Here is a 21,118-nt window from a genome sequence, read left to right on the forward strand (position 1 = left end):
CTACCTGTGGCTGAGAGAAATTGCTAACTTGCTGTGGCAAAGGTTTTTTGATCAACTTTTTCTTTTTGTGGCTGGAAGACCGACAGACCATGGAACTGACACTCTGTTCCACAGTTAAGCTGAAAATGGTGCCTCTTTCCCATGGAAAACAAGCAGTAAATGCTGGTAAAAATAAAGTTTTTTAAAAAAAGTCACTTTTCCCCAGACAAACAGTAAAATGCATTTTAAAACACTTTGCCAGCCCCCACAAAGTAAAGTAAACACAGTTTCTCCGCATAAACAGGGCTTTCAGCTACTTTAAACAACTTTTAAAACTGACAGGAGAAAAAAGTGCTTCAGTTTTGAAGTACAGTACAGTCTAGTGAGTCCATTAAAATACAAACTCCTAGCTTTAAAAATAACTTTCCTGAAGAGGAAAGTATAAACAAGCAAAATTACTAAATTAAAGGTCCCCCCAGAGGGAACTTATCTGCCCAGCAAAGGAATATCAACAACAAATTTGGCAGTAGAATATCTACCGTTTCAAAGGATGCTTTACACTATTTAGATATCGAGTTGAGGAAAGATATTAAACAAAAATTTATTTTATGACTTTTTCAAAGATCCACCTATTCCAGCTCATTCTTGCACTTTAGCAGCTGCCGTCCCTTTACACAGAAATTAGCAGTAGTAAAGGCACAGCTGGTAAGAGCAGCTAAAAAGGTTTCAGAGTTGGAAGATTTTTGTCAAGGAATTGTCAAGGAATATAGTAATTTAAAGCTGAATTTCATAAGAGAGAGTATCATGAACAGTTAATAGATGTAATTAACTGCTGAAGTAACCTCAAAAAGAGAATCTGGTGGCTATTCCACTTTATTGGGGGCTGACATGCCAAACAACAGGGCGAGTAATCAGAATTTGGACACAGGTTCTTCCAATTTAACTTTGGCTTTTTTGACGACTTTTAGTGTTGGCTACGGAGACATTAAAAAATGTATCTCAAAGAACTGGGCCATTCTCAAACACTTAGGAATGTCTAACAAGTTGAGATGGTCACCTAAGTTTGTGACCAGAAAGGATGCACTTTTAAAATATGACTGAACAACCTGGATTAACTCCACAAACTCACTCTGATGTTTACTGGGGTATGTTTAAATGTCAAAGTTGTAACTATTGTAAATATATTTTGGAAGGTAAGTGTGTCCAGATTAAGGATATTTTGATTCAGCCAAATTTAACTGCAAATGTAAAACTAAAGGTATTGTGCAAGTGGCTATATGTCAAAATTGTTAATGTTTTAACATTGTGAAGACATTTAGGGGTTTTAAAGATAGAATATGAACATATGTATCACGTCAGTAGAGGGAATATGAACACTGCCTTAGCAAAGCATATTGGCCAATTCCCGGACCACAAGTTCCTATTTTCTGGTGTTGAAAAAAGTCTCAGTAGGGGACCTGTGGACTTGTGGCTAGAGTACCATAACTTATAGTGGCAGTTGACTACTAATGCTGCATAAATCCCTGGTTTAAATGGCACACTATTCATTAATTGTATTTTAAAACAAATCCATGAGATTTCTTTGATATAAGAATTTTTAGTGGTTGCTAATGTACGGGATTTTTGTGAAGTTTTTTTAGTGTGATATAATTTTTATTTGTAATTTATGAATCAACCCAGCAATTTAACTGTATCCATGGTGATGGGATAGGAAATAAGAGCAGATTGGTCCAAATGGGTCATGGGAACATTGAGAATGTTTTAAATGTTTGCGTGTATAATGTGTCATTATTCTGAGGAAGTCTCCAATATTTGAGAGACAAAAGCACTTAATAGAATGACTGACCTGTACTTTCTGTGCTACCTTATAAGTGTTTTCAGTTTTACAGGTACAATATGCAGACGGATCATCACTTATAAAGTATAAGTAACAGGCTAACACTGTAAGGAAAAGTAAGCAGAGTGTAAAAGGGTTACAAACACCATGGTTAGAGAGTGATTATCATAGGTTATAGATTTTGTTCTTTACATTAGAGCTGATGAAACAGAGGCTTAAAAGCACCTGTATGTATCTGAAAATGTTTTTATTTTGGGGGAGGGAGTTATGTTCTATGCTATTTTAAGTGCGTATTCAGGACTCTCACTCCAACAACTGGGAGATGTTTGCCTCTGTTGAGCTTCTTAACTGGAAGTCATGCATGATCCCATGCTCTGCCTCCATCTACTCTCACAATAGAAATGGAAATTGGCCCTAGGTGTGAGCACGCGTGGGTGTATGCCTTCTGTGGAAGGTTGGGTGCCGGGCTGGCAACTCAACATCGTAAAACTTCACTGCCAATCCTGAGCAGACAGGTGATCCACTGTGGCAACCCCTAACTGGGGAAAAGCCGAAAGAAGTAGAAGATTCTGCCATCTGAGCTGTCAGACCATCTGGCTCATTCAGTCCCAAATTCAAGTATTTCACAGTACGCAAGGTAGATATATGTTGTTGTTGTTTACTTGAGCCAAACTCTTTGTGACCTCAAAGACTACTAAGCCAGGCTGTCCATCCATTTTACCCTCTTGTCATCTTTTTCTCACCTCAATCTTTACCAGCTTTAGTGTTTTCTCTAGTGAGCACAGTCTTCACATTGTGACCAAAACCATGAGAGTTTTAGTTTTACTTTCTATTTTGATCTTCTTGCAGTCCAAATTTAGTTCACTAGAACCACAACTTAAAAGTATCAATGTTCTGCCACATGGACTAACTAAAGCCAAGTCTCACAGCCATAAGTTACTACTGGGAAAAAAAAAAGGTTCATGTATAGTCAATGCCAACATTGTAATACCTTCACTCTTTAGAATTTTAACCAGATTTGCCATAGCTTTCCTTACAAAAAGCAAGCAACTTTTAATGATATGGCTGCAGTCGCCATCTGCAGAGATCTTTGAGCCCAGGAAAATGAAATCTGTCACTGCCTGAATTTCTTCCCCATTTATTTTCAAAGAACTGATGGGATTAGATGATTTTACTTTTGATGTTCAGCAATAAGCCAGCTTTTATACTACATTAACTCTTCAACTATTCCTCACTTTTAGTTAACAGTGATATCATCTGTAAACATGAGGTTAACATTTCTCCCAGAAACTTTGATTGTAGCTTCTGATTTATCTGCCCAGCACTTCATATAATATATTAAGTGTATAAACTTAATAAACAGGGTGCCAATATACATCCTTGTTGTACTCCTTTTCTAATCCTATCCAATCAGTTGTTCTATGTGCAATTCTAACACTTGCCCCCTAAGGAATCCATATGCAGAACAAGATGGAAGTAACCTGACCCAGTATCTCCACTTCTCTAGGAATGTACCATAGTTTATGGTGGACAGTCAAAGACTTTTAATCAATAAAGCAGAAGATATTTTTTGGAACTCCTTGCTTTCTCCATTACCCAGTGGTTGTACCTCTGCCACTTTTAAACCAGCTTGCACATTTGGAAGTTCTTGGCCCATATACTGCCAGTTACTAGCTTACAGGACATTGAGTTTTACCTTGCCAGCATGTGGAATAAGTGCAATTGTTCAATAATTTGAGCATTTTTTAAACATTGCCCTTTTTTGGGACTGGAATATAAAAGTACATTTTCCAATCCAACAGCCACTATCCTGTTTTCCGACATTTTGCAGGATTTTAAACAATTTAGCTGTAATTTCATCACTTCTAGCAGCCTTGTTACTAACCAGGTTTTCTAGGACCCATTTAACTTCAACTCAACAGAACGTCTGGCCCTAAATCGGGCAGCACACCATCATGTGCGTCAATAATGTTGGGGCCCTTCCTGCACAGTTCTTTTCTATACTCATGCAACCTTTTCTTAATATCTTCTGCTTCTGTTAGGTCCCTCCCACTTTTGCCTTTTATCATGTTCATTTTTATGTGGAAGCTTCCCTTAAAATCACCAGTCTTTCACTGCTCATTTAAATATGCTTCATCTCTTCTGCATGCATTCAATTTGACATTTTTTCACCATTACCTTTTTTCTCTCTTCCTTTCATCCACTTCTAAAATCTCCGCAGGCAGCAATTTTGTTTTCTTAATCTTTTTTTTTCTATTTGGAATATTTTTTTGCCACTTTTTGAACAATGACCTGAACTTGTGTCTATATTTCATCCGATACTGTGTCTACCAGATCAATTCCTTAAATCTATTCTTCTCCTCCAATACATATTCATTTGGAATATTGTTCAGCTCATGTCTCACTAAACTGGACACTTCTTGTTTTCTTTAAAATTGCAATACGAAGCTGAATGCCTGAGCCACAGTATGCTCCTGGTCTTGTTTTAGCTAACTGTATAGAACTTTTTAACCTCTGATTGCAAAACATACAGTCAATCTGATTTCAGTGCTGAGCATCTGGTGATATCCATGTGCAAAGCAGTCTCCTAGGTTACTGAAAGAATGTTTGTGAAGACTAATGAATTATCTTGGCAGAATTCTATCAATCTATGTTGCATTTCATGATCTAAGCCCATTATGTCAACTGTATTTTGACTACTAACTTTAGCAGCAATTCCAAGAACTGTACAACTGCATCCTTTGGCAAGCATAACTCTCCTTGTAACTATCACATTGACAACTCACCACTGAAAACAGATCTCATAGGTACAGATCTGGAAACCTATGTTGACAATCCTTGTTCACCGAGTATCTAGTGTTGTAGGGAAAATTTCTCCCATATTTAAAGGTATGGCATCCAGATGCAGGGATACAATCATTCCACTGTACGCTGCACTCTTTAGGATGCTCACTGAGTACAATGCTCCATTCGGTATGTACTTGAACAAACCGGTGTTGCAACTGGAACTAAAAGATCTGCTGATAGGCAACCTCTGCATCAGGTATACAGCTTCAGCAGACCATATTCTGCCAGACTTGTTGCACACTTGCAGAGAGTGGTATCAAACACCCACTCAAGGGATCACAACTCTTTTGAAAATAAATGCAACATGTTGCAGTGAAATGTTTCTATCACAGAGAAATACCTCTTCTATGAACAGTCCTGCACTCCACATAAAGCAAATGGATATGGGAAACTTAAATGTCCCAACATATCCTTGTTTGATCCATCTTTGGGTTATTCATATGCAAAACATAAGAGCTAAAAACTAGCATGGGAATGTAAAGCTAGGCTTCTTATGATACTAAAAGATAAGCAGCTCTGTAAGTACCTATAAACCTATATCTTTTTGTGTTCCAAAAGGTGCTGATTTATCAGTACTTGTTTCCTAAAATATCTGTCATGGTGCGCCTTTTGTATCTCTGAAGTACATACATCACAAACTGGCCTTCTTCACAATAAACAGCCAAATTTATCCACAGTCCTTCTCCCACCCAGAAAGGACATCAGCCCACTAAATGCTCATTCCTTCTCAAAGAGTGGCCCCCATCAACTCCATCCAGTTCCAAACCCTGGTCATTAGTGGCTTAGACATTTGTTCCATCAATGTACCAAGAGGCTAGAGTTTGTGTGTATTTCTCAATTTCATACTAGTGTTACTTTACCTCGGGCAGTGGGCAGCATCCAAATGATCCTAATGGCAGCTGAACACAGCTGTATTCTGCTGGACAATAAGTGTTATCAGGGCATGCATTTCCAGTGATGTTATTAACTAGGCCAGAAGGAATCATTGAGAGTGGTTTCATCACCTCCTAAGGAATAAAACAGAAAGACAAAATACAGATGTCACCTTTTAAGGCTAAAACTTATGCCTCAAGTCAAAATCAAAATGGTCTGCAGTAACAGGTTAGTATGACCAGTGGCACACAAGATAGTCAAAAAATGCAAGTCGTCACACTGTTGAGAATGACATTAATGATGCATATTCAGTCAAAATGACATATTTTTGCTTAGGCCATACATAGCTTTAAAGAATTCTGTTCATTGCCACTTCTTACACAGATTTCAACTTGCTAACTAAATTTGGTTATTGCCTTCGGAGTTTATTCTTTATAAGATACACTAAATAATTTGATTTAGACAGTACATTAAATTAGCCTAGCAAGTCTTACACATATTCTGCATCTGGGTTACAAAATCTACATCTCGGGGGTGACATTACTCCGATGGGGAGACAGAATAAGAACTGAACACACTGCTGCCTACTGGCTAGCTATCAAACTGAACACCAAGTTACTCCAGCAAAGTAATGTACAAAAAAACATAGGATGACCATTGATATCAGTTGTGTCAAAGACAGACATCCCACTGTCATATGCATCTCTCTACTCATACATTATCTGTGGAGTACTGTCCTAAAAGGAAGTAAAATATAAATTTATGAACAGACTGCACGCACATACATCCTGTTATCAACAGACTGCACGCACATACATCCTGTTATCAGAGTAGCTTCCACAGAGACACATGGCAAAGAACTCCAACAGCTTGTATGGGACCTTTCACTACCAGCAGCTAAAAACATACAAGTCAAAGGTAGACAGAAAATTAAAGCCTAAACAGAAGTTGCACAGTGTTACAGGCAAATGGATTCCAGCTTGGCTGTCCAGGAACACAATTCAGTTACACAGCACAAAGCATTAACTAGCTAAAGCTATTTTTTGCTTTTGAAGTTTCAAATGTATTCCCTATGGATATAGATGTATACTTAAAAAATTAATAAATATATATTGATATTCATTTTGGTAGGGGGATAGAACATCATACTAGTGCTCAAACAAATAATGCACATTAAGCCAAATTTAGTTTCAATTTCTAACGGTTCTACTGAATTTCCACTGAATGTAGTCACATAGTGCTATTTGCTTTAAACATTTACATGCTGCAAGACTTAACAGTCTTTAATGAAAAAAATAGATTTGCTTTACCACAGTGTCTCTTCAATACATAGTTTTTGTTTCATCTTGTCACAGATTACAGAAATAAAAATGTAAACCAGAGGATTTGTCCCTTATGAATTGGAAGAAACAGTTGCAGTAAGAACACAAGGTCTTCTGCAGCAGAAACTTTGCAACCTCTCGGACTTACAAAAATTATTTAGACATCTGAGTTTTGGTCAAACATAGCTATGTACAAATACACTGGTCTTAGCTTGCTTTTAACAGGCACTAGTCAGTGATTACACCCCCACCTTGGCTGGCTCTACCATGTATTTTTCCCAGACCTCATTTTCTAAAGTTGCAAGTCATTTCCCATTATTCAAGCAATAAGCTTTTTGCTTTTTTTATTGTGTAGCTTGTTTGAGTTTGCTACAATGCTCACAACTTAAATTATGCTTCGTGCCTACACAAAAAAGAAAAAAAAAGCAAAAATGCAAACCCTTCTGGCCTGCATATCACTCAGATTTTAAACAGACTAAGCCACCACCAGTGAAAGCAACAATGCAAAATAATTCAAGCATAAAAGTAGAAAGTAGCCACTTCTGGAAAACAAATGAATATTTTAAGAAGAAATAAGTGTTGCATAAAAATTTATTCTAGCACTATGGGAGATGAGAGACAAAATAAAAATTATAGTGTGTTGAACAACATGGGATATAAAAGGGAAATGTACACCTTACCAAAGTGGGTAAAGAATGTTTTCAGTATATAATTTCTGCCCCTGCAGCAGTTAACCATCAACCATCCCCCAACTGGGCTTGGACCTTTGTTCCATAGTGATGGGAAACCTCAGAGATCCAACAGGCTTGGGGGGGGGGGTAGTTATTTAGGCAATGAGGGTTGCTCGTGTCCTCACTGGTAATCTGGCAATGAGGACATTTACTTTATTAGTCTCTCTGTCCTGGGAGGAGAAATGTAGGACCCACATCAATGCTGAGACCATAACATCTTGCTGCAGGAAGGTTGCTACACATCAGCTACAACAGGTACGCCTTTAGGTCGCAGGCCTGACACCTCCCCTCCGAAGGGCTGTTACAAACCATGACTGGCTCCACCCTTCCCAGTTCTACCATGCACCCAAACCATTAATCAAACTCTGGTCACTTGGCAGTAGTCAGTGCTTTCTCTCTCTCTCTCTCTATGGTCAAAGATCTGACAAGACCAAAATGTTAAAGCACAGCTCGTGCAAGAATCCAAGCTTGCCTCATTTCAAACATAAGCAGCTTAACAGTAAAATGTTAATAAATTGAAAAGGAAAAAAATACGGATTATTTTTAACAAAGCAAAAAAAAATGTAACTACTACAATCCAATCAAAATATGGAAAACACAAACACTTAAAAATTAAAATTGCTTTCAAATGAGGGAAAGCCCCTCTATCTCCACCAATGTATTAATTCTCTATTATTGACAGACATAGATTTTGTATGTTTGCACTTTCTATCTATCCTTGCACCGTACTCTGTTATAATAAAAACAAATGCAGCATGCCTGGATTTCAAAAATGCAAATTTTTAAGTTTATTTAAAGGGAAAAAAATGAAAGAACTACCACAACACAAAATCAAAATATAATCAGAGCCATACCTCTCAACCTGGAAACATCAAACATCTGGACAAGGCCCATGAAAAATAGGTACAAATCTCTAAATTTGCATGCATAATTATGTAACCCCACCCACTCCACTGGAATTGTGGGATACCAACTTTCAAATGCAAACTGAAGAACAGACAACCAAAATATGGCACCATAGACCCCCTACAGCCTTTCCAATGTCCCATTACCTGGCTATTTCACCCCAGTTACCATAAACACTAATGTGTGCATATTGCTTTACTTCTACAATGATTATCTGGATTTTATTTTTACACTTTACAGCACAATGCACAAACACTAATAAACATCTGCTAAACAAAGCAATACTGTCTCACAATGAAAATAGACTTGGCATTAAAACTTCTCTGCCCTTGAAACTCACATTCATTAAAAAGTACAGTTGGGTATACTTACCATAAATGTAGATGTTAGAGTGTATTCACTGCTGCAGTTCTAACCAATGGGTTATCTGGCTCCCAATAGCCCTTGATCGGCCAGAATACCAAAGGTAAGTAAATATGACGTCGGCTGTAAAGGACGTCAGGACGTCCGATACAAAAGGAGGCAGCCGACATCACTTCCTCAGTCTTTCTTGCCATAACAGTCAGAAGCCCCCAGAAAACAAGGCTTAAACCAAAAGCCATTATGGCAAATAACACCAAATTCAGCCTGTACCTTAGGAAAGGTGAACAGGACAGGACCAAAAGGGGGAAGGAGGGAGGGAAACCAGGATTGTAACTGTGAATACACTCGAACATCTACATTTATGATAAGTGTACACAATTGTACTACGTTCATCGTATTTCACTGTTGCAGTCCTAACCAATGGGTTGATTACTAAAGCCCAGAGAAAAGGGAGAAGGAACCAACAGAATCAAGGATTGGAAATAATGCCCTGCAGAACAGCAGTGGCAAACCCTGCCCTGGCTGTGGAAAACAGTGGCAAATTATAATACTTTGTGAAAGTGTGAACAGAAGACCATGTGACAGCCTCCAAAATGTCTTTAGTAGGGACACCCCTTAAAAATGCTGCAGAAGTGGAAGCTGCTCTAGTTGAGTGGGTCCTAATCCCTTGAGGAGGAACCTTGCCAGAAAAGGAATAACAAAAGGTAATACGATGTGCAATCCACTTAGAAATTGTTTGCTTAGAAATAGCCTTGCCCTGGGCTCCAGGGGCAAAACAGACCAATAACTGTGCTGATTTCCGAAGGTCTTTAGTCCTGTCCAGGTAAAACCTGAGCTATCTGTGCACATCAAGAGAATGTAGGATCCTTTCACCTATATTTCGAGGATTAGGAAAGAAGGTAGGAAGGTGTATGGACTGATTAAGAGTCAGGCTAGAAAACCACCTTAGGTATAAAGGAGGGGTTGGTTCTCAGAGAGACCCTATCTGCATGGAAAATAAGAAAAGACTCCAAAGCCATCAAAGCTTGCAGCTCTGAAACCCTTCTTGCTGAAGTTTTAGCTAAGAGGAAGGCAGTCGTCCAAGAGAGAAACTTTAAATCTGCAGTGGCAGCTGGCTCAAGAGGAGGAACACTGAGTTTCTCTAGAACAAAATTAAGATCCCAGGCTGGAGTAGGTGCCCTTCTGGGAGGTTTTAAGTTGCAAGCACCTCTGAGAAACATTTTCATGAGGGGATGAGAGAAAACGGGTTGCTCAAAAGAACAACGAGCAGAAATAGTTGAAGCATGGATCTTGATAGAGGTAAAAGAAAGACCACCCTGAAGCAAATCAGCCAGTTATTCCAGGATCAGAGGAAGGGAAGGCTGAGAAGAAGATTCCCCTCTAGCCTGCATCTAATGAGAGAATCTTTCCCATTTGCCAGTGTAGAACTTCCTAGTGCTAGTCCTCCTGGCCTCCCTCAGCATGTCAACCACCTGCTAGGAAGGGGAATAAAAGGAAGGAGTCATACAATGAGCCATGCTGCCAAATGGAGAGACTCAAGATGAGGATGTAGAATGTTTCCTCTTTCCTGAGCCAAAAGATCTGGCTTCAGAGGAAGATGCCAAGGAGGAAATTGGGAGAGACTGTGAAGCAGCGGATACCAATGCTGTCTGGGCAAGTCCGTAGCTATGATAATAGTCCTTGGTCATTCATCCCTGATCTTCAATAATACTCTGGGAAGAAGGAGAAGAGGAGGGAAGGCATAAACTGAAAGCAGTGTCCAAGGGAAGGACAGAGCATCCACTCTCCAGACTCTGCTGTGATGCTGTCTGGTGCAAAAAAGAAGCAGAAGATGGTTGCCTGGGGAGGAGAAAAGATCCACCTGAGATGTGCCCCAATGCTGAATCATGCTGTAAAAGACTGCTCTGTTCAGCTGCCACTCGTGAGGATCCAGGGCTTATCTGCTCAACTGGTCTGCCAAAACACTGAGCCTTCCTGGAAGAAACTGAGCTAGGACATGCAGGCCCAGGGATGCTGCTGTGGACCAAAAATTCATGCTCTGCCTGCACAGGAGGTAAGAATGAGTCCTTCCCTGCTTGTTGATGTACCACGTGACTGTGGTGTTGTCTGTTCTGATGAGCAAGGTCCCTGAAGAAAGAAGATGCTTGAACGCTATCAACTCCTTTAGATTTATGTGCAAGTGCATCTACTGGGCATTCCAACGTCCCTGTATGCATCTGTCATCCAGGTGTGCTCCTCAGGCATAGTCCGTCTGTCTGTGGTAAGATCTTGAGTGGCAGGAGGTGGGTGAAAAAGCATGCCTTTGTTTTGTAGGCAAGCTGTTGCCCACCACAGAAACTCTGTCTGCAGACATGGAAGCATAGGAATCATCATATCCAGGTCCCGTGTGTGTTGACACCAAATGTTCTTGAGGTACCATTGCAATTTCTTCATATGCAGTCTTACATATGGAATCATGAGAATACAAGATGCCATGTATCCCAGGGTTTGCAGGTATTTCCTTGCAGGGAGCTGGGACAGGCTTGCCAAGTCCTTGAAGTAAACTGAAAGAGTTGTCTGCTTCTCCTGGATGAGATGCATCATCTGGGCAACTGTGTTCAGACTCGCTCCCAGGAATGTTATCTCCTTGGATGGTACCATTTTTGATTTTTTTTCCAAATTGAGAGTGTAACCCAGGGAAGAGAGAAGGGTCTTTACAAATTCTAGATCCTTTAACAGCTGTTCCGGAGAATTTGCTTGAATCAGACAGTCGTTCAAGTATGGATAAATCTGAATTTTCTTCTGCCTGCAAAAAGCAATGACTGGAGCCAGGCAGTTTGTGAAAACTCTGAGAGCAGTAGATGAGCCAAAGGGCAGCGCAGAGAATTGATAATGCTGCTTGCCCACCCTAAAACGAAGGTATTGCCTGCAACTTTCTTTGATAGGGATGTGCAGATAAGCTTCTTTGAGATCCAAAGTTACCAGCCAGGAATCCTTTTCTAACACTGGCAGCAAATGATGCAGTGACCATTTTGAACTTTGGAATTACCAAGAAAGAGTTCAGAATGGACAGATCTAGGATGGGACGCCAGATGCCTTCTTTTTTGGAACTAGGAAAAGTCTGGAATAGAAACCCTGGCCTACCTGCTGAGCAGGAACTGATTCTATTGCTCCCAGAAGAAATAGAGACAAAATTAGGTTTTTTTGCTTCTGCCGTTTGGTTTGGAGGAGCGTCTGGGAATCCTTTAGGAAATGGAGAGGTGTGGAAAGAAAACTTGTGCCCTAGGGATACAGTTCTGAGTACCCATTTGTCTGTGATAGTGGCCCAGACATTTGCAAAAAGGGCCAACCTCCCCCTAAAGGACTCTCCTGGCAGGCAAGAACAGGCAGAAGTTGGATAAAGTCATTGAGAGTGTTTTGACTGAGATGCAGGCTTAGAACTTCCAGCCTTGGAAGTGGAAGCCTGCCAATGCTTAGACCTTTCGGGGTAGCCACATGCTCCCTAGAAGATCTGTAACTGCTAGTCCTAGAACGGTTCTGTCTACTGGTAAGAGAAAACGTCTAACTCTTTGCGGGGTAATTCCTGCTAAAGCGAGGAGGTTGAACTTGCAGAAAATCCTTAACAGTTTGCCTAAACTTGGCCTTATCCTCCATCTTCTTGAGCACTTCCTCTGCTTTGCTGCCAAAAAGACTGTCCTTATGCAAAGGTACATCTAAAAGCTTAGCCTTGACAGGCTCTGGAAGGGGCTGTTCCTGGAGGCAAGAGTGCCTTCTAATAACAGATCCAGTAGCTGTAGCCCTGCAGCAGGCTTCTAGAATGTCAAAACCACAATGTAAAGAATGTTTATTGACAAGACTGGCAGAATTCAGCAAATCCTGCATATCCTTACTCTCTGCCAAGAGAGGCACAATTGCTATCCTAGACGTAATAACCTCCAAGGTGCGCTGCTGGTACTCCAGCATATGAAAAAGACAATTAGTAGACCTAATAGCAATAGTGGCAGAGGTATAAACTTTTTTTACCCCACCTATCTAGGCTCCTAGATTCCCTGTCAGAAGGAACAGGATTTTTAGTAACAGTGGCCTTAACTCCTTTAGGGCCTTGAGAAATAACCTCTGGATCAGCCAACGGATTCCTGAAAAGAAACGGATGAGAGTCAGGGACCCTATAGCACCTGTCAGGGTTCCTAGGAGCAGGAGAAACCAAATTTGGAGTCAAGGAATTTTCCAGAAAAACATCATCAACCACTTCCAACACTGGGGGAATAGCCAGAGGCTTATGCGGAGGTAAATCCAACAACTCCCTATAATCCTTTTCTTAGACTGGGGATAATCCCGACTTTCCCATTTAAAATGCTCCCCGAGAGTATTCAAAGTATCACCAAAAGAGAAATTTTCTGGGGGAGAGGCAGAAGGGATGGACTCCTCTGCATCTGAATTCTCAAAAGGAGAAAAATCCTGAGAAACTTCCTCTTCATCAGCAGAAATGCTAGAAGAATCAGAACCAGAAAAAAAGACACAGCCTCAGGAGAAACATCCCTACTCCTTTTAGAAGGAGGAGGCTGTGAACCCCTAATAAGAGTCAAAAGGTCATTAGCCATTTTAACCATTTGGGACGGAGGGGAACATGAAGAAACTGGAGCCTGCTTCTTCACAGGCTTATGACTGGAAGATTTACCTGGAAGTCTGAAGGACTCGGGAGGCCTGACAACTGCTGAAGTTGCAGTAGAGGTCGTCGGTATGAGCCTGCAATGGAGGCCTCAGACACCGGCGTCAGCTTAGCAGCTCTGGATCCAGCTGAAGAGGCGACAGGCGAAAGGTCAGAAGGCAAAATGGAGGCCTGGGGGACTCTGAAATGGTCTCAACCGAGGCCTGCGTTTGAAAACCCCTGTACTGCAGGGACTGCAAAGGCACCTCACTGGCTACCGCATGACTGATGACCATCCTAACATCATCTGAGGACTTAACCGTCAGACGCCTGTCACGGTCCTTATGTTTTTTTTTTGAGTATATCCGAAGCCTGAAGACCAGCGGACACCATACCAACAAACTTAGGCCAAACTCCAAATTGTTTAGCTAAAAGCTTAGCCAGACTTTGAACAGTACGTGGATTAAAGGAGGCACAGAGATCACAATTAGGAACGTCATGGTCAAGGCCTAAACAAATACAATGGGAATGAAAATCTCTATGGGGAATCTGCTTTCCACAGGTAAGACAATTATTAACCTTTTCTGACATTTGTTAAGGCAAGAAAAGAGGATCCCCGATGGGGTACTTATCTGTAGTAGACTTCAACTCTGTAGTCTGAAACAAAGTTGTCTGAAACAAAAAAGGTAAACTGCCAACTGGCACTCATGCAAGAAATGCTTCTGCTTCAGGCTCCGCGGCAAGGAAGACTGAGGAAGTGACAGCTGCCTCCTTTTGTATCGGACATCCTGACGTCCTTGACAGCAGACGTCATATTTACTTACCTATGGTATTCTGGCTGATTGAGGGCTACCAGGAGCCGGATAACCCATTGGTTAGGACTGCAACAGTGAAACACGATGAACATCAGCATTGAAACCCACACCATATCCAAAGAAAACGCATCTGGCCTTAGACTAAGTTATGAAATGCACTGCAGAAAGGCATTTAAAAAGTACAAAATAGAGAGAACTATCACTGCAATAATGGCAAATAAACAACTTACCACAATGCGGGTTTACAAGAAATCATCTGCAAGACATGAAGACCATCAATCGTAGCAATGAATCTGAAAGGGTTCAAACTTAATAAACCTTTGCCAAATAACACTACAGTACACTATGTTAAGAGTGGAAATGTAGCGCACTGGGAATAGAAACAAATCTGTCATATGAAAAATACCCTGTTACAAACACTTCCAACTAATTAAATACATTTTAACTTAATAAGCAGTTTCTGAAATGATGCTGCAACTAGCTTTATAAAGGGAAAAATACTTGCATGAATTGCGGCCATCTAGTTATCAAAATTAAAACTGTAGTTTAAGGATGTTGAAAATGAATACCAATTGGGGTCGTAGTTAAAATGAAAAACTTAAAAAGTTATTTTTTTTTAGTCCGCTATAAACTGCAATTAAATCTTGTAATATTGTTAAAATCTTGCTGCATAAATGACTAGTGGGAAAAATGACAACATGCCAATGCCTATTTCCATTCAAAATAGCATTAAAGAGTGGAAAAACATAAAACACACAAACCTACGTCAGAACTTCTTTCACAAAATGTACTAAAAGCAATAACATACAATGTTAAAGGCGTCTCTATAATGTGAATTTATTACTCTAACGGGCCTATAATGTAAAACTATTTAACAATAACAAAATGAAGAGCGAAGGTATAGTCAATAAAATTTAAATACCATTACTTCTGCAACTAATTTATACATAAACTCAAACACTAACATACCAAGTAAACAACAAACTCACCCATACATTGAAGTGTTCGGTGTTGAAGAATGCAGCACCAACTCCTCATTACAAACAAACATGCTAGGTGCAGCAACGCCTTCCGCGTCTGGACTTGAAATAGAAGGCCTGCCTGTGGGTGTGCTGAAATTCAACAAAGGATGAGCAACCTGTCTATCATTCAGGTTGGTTTGAGCGGCTCAGGAAGTTGAAGCAATGGTTTTGCTTCACCGTGGTAACAGCTTACTGAAAGTTACACAGTAGTAATACAGTGCTGTTATCCACAGCCACTCAAAAGTTAGTGTTCAAAGGGGGGCATTGAATTAGTTATCATTAACATTTCCTACTGGATCGCATTCAGTATAGTTTTAAAAAGTCCTATACTTGCTGTTTTAGCGTGAGATGCTGAAGTGAAAGGAAAAAGGGCTATAACCTAAAAGCATCCATGTGTACAAAATGGGGAACAAATTCAATTCTTTAAAGAAAACTTTTATTACCAACCAACAAGGTGCACCATAAATTCAGCATATATCTACAAATTAAACAACATGTCCGCCCCACCTTCTGTAATAGGTTCATAGGTTCATAGGTTCATAGGTTTATACTAGGCTATCTGCCCTAAGGCATTTATAAGCCTAGCCCAAATTATTGTGGCTTACGCCACCCCTTATATGAAAAAATACTGTGCCCATTAGTTTGTTGTGCCTCTGTCCAGCAGTGACACAGAGATGATTCCTGGGGTAAACCTACGATCTCCCATCCACAGGTCTAGATTTCTCTTGAACAGAGTCAGCGAGGTGCTCTGCCTCACATGGACCGGGATTTTATTCCATAGCATAGGGAGTCTCTGAGTGATAAATCTATCCCTCCAGCACGTCCTATTTATATCCGTGCTAAGGTTTAAGTCGCTTGCTCTAGTGGTTTTGGTGGATTTGGATTTTTGAGGTGGAGCATGTCCATTAATTCCGGGTTGGACATGGCCTTGTATGTCAGGCACATGTCACCTCTGAGCAGACGGTATGCGACTAAATAGAGCTGGAGTTTCTTCAATCTGGCAGCATATGACAGATTTTGGAGTCCCTTTATCCTTTTGGTGAGGAACTTTGGGGTCTCTCCAATTGCTGCAGATGTCGGGTGAGATACATCCCATCATTGGTCTGATAAGTGAAGAGTACAGGGAACAAGGACCTCACTAGATCTGGATGTGAATCCCTTCATGATCAGGTGGGCAATGTAGAAGGTCTTTCTAACCACTTTAGCAATGTGAGTGTCAAAAGAAAGGCCACTGTCAACCTGGGTCCCCAGGTCCCTGATAACCTCTTCTGTGCTTAGTGGATTGCCACCTATATGGTAGCTTGGGGTTACCTTGTACATTTTTGGCGTTTACTTCCAAGCCATGGCTCTCACCATCTATATCTGTTTCGAGTTGGCGTTTAACTCGCAGCATGGGCTCCACCAGCAGCTATCTTCCGAGTCCCTTCTGAAGGATATCAGTGTCAAACTTTGTCAGCCAAAGTCCTCCCATGTTGGCCTGTACTTCTGAGAAGTAGATGCCAAACAATAGGGGCCAGGACCCGAGCCCTGTGGGACACCACTGTCTGACACAGCGCCAGCAACTCTAACCCTGTGGGTTCTGTCCTTAAGCCAGTTTGCAACCCATCTTGTGACATATGGGTTTACATTTAAGCTGGTAAGTTTTTCTACAATACCCGTGGGGTATTGTGTCGAAAGCCTTTGCAAGGTCAAGGTAGGCTGTATGGACTGCCTTTCCTCATCAATGGCCTTGGTGACTGTTTCAAGAAGTCAACCAAGTTCAAAAGGCATGATCTTCCCTTGACAAAGCCAAACTGGGTCGGGTCCAATGTCTGCAAGTCCCCTATATCTTTGTTTATGAGCTCCATTATGATCCTCTCCATAGCTTTGCAGACTAGACTTGTTGAGGCACCGCGAGTGGGACCACAGTTGCCGTATCCTGTGGTAAGGCTGAGATTAAACAGCTGCCTTATGTGCGGGTTTAATTCCTCATTTAGCTCGTGGCAGCACACAAGGGGACACCATCCAGTCCCATTGATGCTGTGTTTTTAGCATTTGAGATGTCCGGGAGGCTACACTCGGCTGGGATAGTTATCTCTCCTTTAGGGGAGAGGGTGAAGTTTGCACTGAACCTGTCTGCCAGTATGTTGGCAATGTCTGTGGGTTCAGTGATTTTTGTATCATTTTGGACTAATTCTGAGCATATCTGGGAGTTTCCACCCAGGTTCCTAACATAGCTGAAAAAGGCCTTATGATTGTATGTAATGCCAGTATCACTACGTTATCAAATAAGTTTAACACTCATATCTATTAACGTCTCAGTCATACTCCTTTTCTCCCACATACCTCTCAACTGTCCAGAGTTCACACACACACACACACACACACACACACACCTTTCGTTCCAGCCATAAGAACAAACTGCTCTACTGAAAGTAGAAAAAGTTCAGCCTGCCTGCCATGTCCGTTCAACCATGCGTCAGCCTGTCTGTCATGTCTGTGCATAATATATCTGTTTCAGCTCAGGGCAGCAGCAAAAAAACGAAAATATATCCATCTTACTAAGCTCAGAATGAGAATATATCCGTCCTGTTCAGCAAATACGAAACAGCCTTGCCAGAATAATTATCCTGCTCGCAGAGCATTTAAAAAACTTGAGCGCCCAGCTGGAAATGCATGTGAGCCCTTGAGCTCAATTCCGATAGGCTGGTAGACCAGACGGTGCGGACGTCATCGTGCATGTGTTGACGTCAGCTGCAAATGCAAACAAAGTAAACAAACTGGAAAAAAATCAGGAATGAAAGGATGCCACTCAGGAATCGTAGCACCCCATTTTTGGACCCCAAAACTCGGTAATAAACAAGTAATTTGGTACGGTTGGGAGGTATGATCACAGCACAGAAATATAAATTTAAGTGACAGTCCAAAAATATGGACTAGGCAATCCTAGTTCAGTATTAGAACATTTCTTTAAAGTGATTTGTTAATGTTTTGAAATGTACCTTTGCAATACAGCATGCAGTGCATAAACTCCCAAAGAGCACTTTTCCTTCTACCAAGAAAAAATTTGGTCACATTCATATTTAAAATTAATTTTAAAATTTGCAGTTTCTTTGCACTGACATCATTAATGGAAAACAGGGAAGTTTAACCTGAATGACATAAGAACAGGAAAAGAATCTGTTACATCCATAGACTTTAATGAGTGCACCACTGCACATTCGCGAAGGTGTCCCATTAAAGTCTATGGATGCAGCTCATGATACCCTGTAGTAAAGTCACAACTGGAAAAGCTAAATTATTTTGTTCCACAGTTTAATAAAAAAGTTTACAAAAATGGCACAAAAAGTAAGGAAGGGCAAGCTGGAAAACACATTCCAGCACTTGACTCATCGAATGCAGCTTCCATGGGACCCGACAATTTCCCTGGCTCTGTTCTACATGAATTACAAGTGAACTGGCACCACATCTGTGTGCTCTTTTCAGTCACAGCCGCACCTCAGGCTTTGTCCCTACCGAATGGCGTACTGCTACAGTCACCCCTCTCCATAAAGGAGGAGTGACTACAGACCCTGGAAATTATCGCCCCATTAGCCTGACAAGTCTGATATGTAAGGCTATGGAGCGCATCATCATGGACCTAATTAACAAAGCTATAAGGAATCTTCAAACTAGATCCCATGCAATTTGGTTTTGTGAAAGGTAGATCATGCCTGCTCAACCTGGTTGACTTTTTGGAGTTAGTCACCAGAGCCATGGATGAAGGTAAAGAAGTTCATACAGCCTACCACGATCTGGCCAAGATCTTTGATACCGTTCCTCACTCAAGAATTATTGATTAACTCAGCAAACTAGGCATCAACCCCTATATCATTAGATGGGTTACAAATTGGCTCACAGATAGAACCTACGGTGCGAAAGTAGCGGACTCCAAGTCAGACTGCCAACCAGTCACAAGTGGAGTCCCACAGGGATTGGTCCTGTGTCTTCTCCTCTTTGGCATCTACTTCTCAGAAGTCCAGGCCAACACAGAGGGACTCTGGCTGACAAAAGTCACAGACTACGGCGAGCTGGTAGCCATTATCAACTCCCCAAGTGATGCAGACATCCTACAGAAAGGCCTCACTGAGACCAATGACTGGTGTCAAAACCATGGCCTTAAGCTTAATGCCAAAAATGCATAGTGATCCCCTTTGGGAAAAACTCAGTTCCCACTAATTACCACATCGATGGGAGCCTACTGAGAACTGAAGGCATTAGAAGAGATCTGGGGATACAGTTTGAAAGCAACCTCTCCTTTGACCACCACATTATCACTGTGGTCAGAAAGTCCTTCTGTGTGGCTCATCTCATTACCAAAGGTTTTGCATCCAGGAAGAAAGAGGTCATCATCTCCCTCTACTCGTCCCTCAATAGACCAATCATAGAATATAATGCCCCATTTGGCATGTACCTCACTAGACACCTGCAACAGCTGGAGAGGCCACAAAAGTACCTCACGAAGAGGATTCTAGGCCTTAAACACATGTCCTACATGGATAGACTCAAAAAGCTTCAGCTATTCTCGGTCTCATACCGTCTATTAAGAGGCCATCTCTGCTTGACTTAGAAAGCCATGTCTGACCCAGCTCTGTTAGAAATGCTACATCTAAAGAAATCCCAATCCCTCCGCACCACACACTCTAGAGACCTCAACCTCATTACCACAATCAGCAGAACATGCTGGAGGGACAGGTTTATAACCCAGAGATTGCCCATGCTCTGCAACAGACTTCCCATATGTGTCAAGCAGAGCACCTCACTAGCCCTCTTCAAGCAAAATCTTGATGAGTGGATGGGAAATAGAAAGTCCACCCCGGGGATCACTCCAGTGGCTCTATTTGATAGAGGCACTGGGCGCTAACGTTGGGTGGCATGATGCCAGGGCACTTCTATGGCCTAGGCTTCTAATGGCCTCAGGGACATTAGCCTAGTACACACCTATGAACCTATATGTAGAAACAACGGCAAATCATTTAAACTGACGTGCTTCCAAATATAACCTTCATCATGGTAATAAATGCACTAACAGATCATTTTCTTTTAAACAGGATTCAGGTATAATACTCAAACAAGGATCTGCCCTAACGTGACATTAGATCAGAAACCAAAGTAACTCCAAATGCAGAAAGTCAAAGAGAACAGATTACGATGATTCCGGCAAATGTACAGGAAAGCAGAAGTTGAACTGGAGAAGATTTGGGAGAAACAGAAAAAAAAAAAAAAAGTAAGCAATGACATCCAACCAAGAACTGGATGGACTACAAGAGATAGAGAAGACCTGCAACAGTCAGGCATGGCTATCTAATAAGAATGTGGCAGTTAAAGTGACCCATGACCACTTCCAGAGAAAATGGGGAAAATGGGCTTGATGATGGCAAAGGCCTGATTATTTGCCCCTACTTTTGTATATTTATGTAAATGCTCCTCCACCTGATGCTCTACTCTGTGCCCCATCCTGTAAACAGATAACCCTCTAGTACACAGGTCAAAAGGCTTATACAAAAGCATTGCATCAGTTCTGCAATATCCTACACAGCCAAGGCAGCTTTACAAACCTGAAAAGCAAACTCAAACAATGCTCTATGGAACTACTGGAAGGTCAAAACAAGTTCACCCTAACTGGCCTCTTACTGATCTGGCAAGTGAAGGCACTAACTGCCTTCTCTTTTCTACCAGTAAGACAGAATGACTCTTTAACATAGGGCAATTAAGTTACTCACCTAAAGGCCAACTGGAACATGCTTTGCAAGAGCAGACAATGGAAAGGAGTCCCTC

The 21,118-nt window shown here is 41.2% G+C and overlaps 1 protein-coding gene across 4 annotated transcripts in view; it reads right to left on the reverse strand.

The window, feature by feature from the left end:
- GRN (granulin precursor) overlaps positions 1-21,118 on the reverse strand; it is an 891,963-nt gene that overhangs the window by 771,749 nt on the left and 99,096 nt on the right. For all 4 annotated transcript variants that reach the window (XM_044055245.1, XM_044055246.1, XM_044055247.1 and 1 more), the window contains exon 4: positions 5,524-5,670. In XM_044055245.1, coding sequence (XP_043911180.1) covers positions 5,524-5,670 — 147 coding nt within the window. The remainder of the gene's footprint in view (positions 1-5,523; positions 5,671-21,118) is intronic.

This window comes from Protopterus annectens, chromosome 13.part0 (assembly GCF_019279795.1).
Source record: "Protopterus annectens isolate FY-2018-M chromosome 13.part0, PAN1.0, whole genome shotgun sequence".
In the NCBI taxonomy this organism is placed as follows: domain Eukaryota; kingdom Metazoa; phylum Chordata; order Ceratodontiformes; family Protopteridae; genus Protopterus; species Protopterus annectens.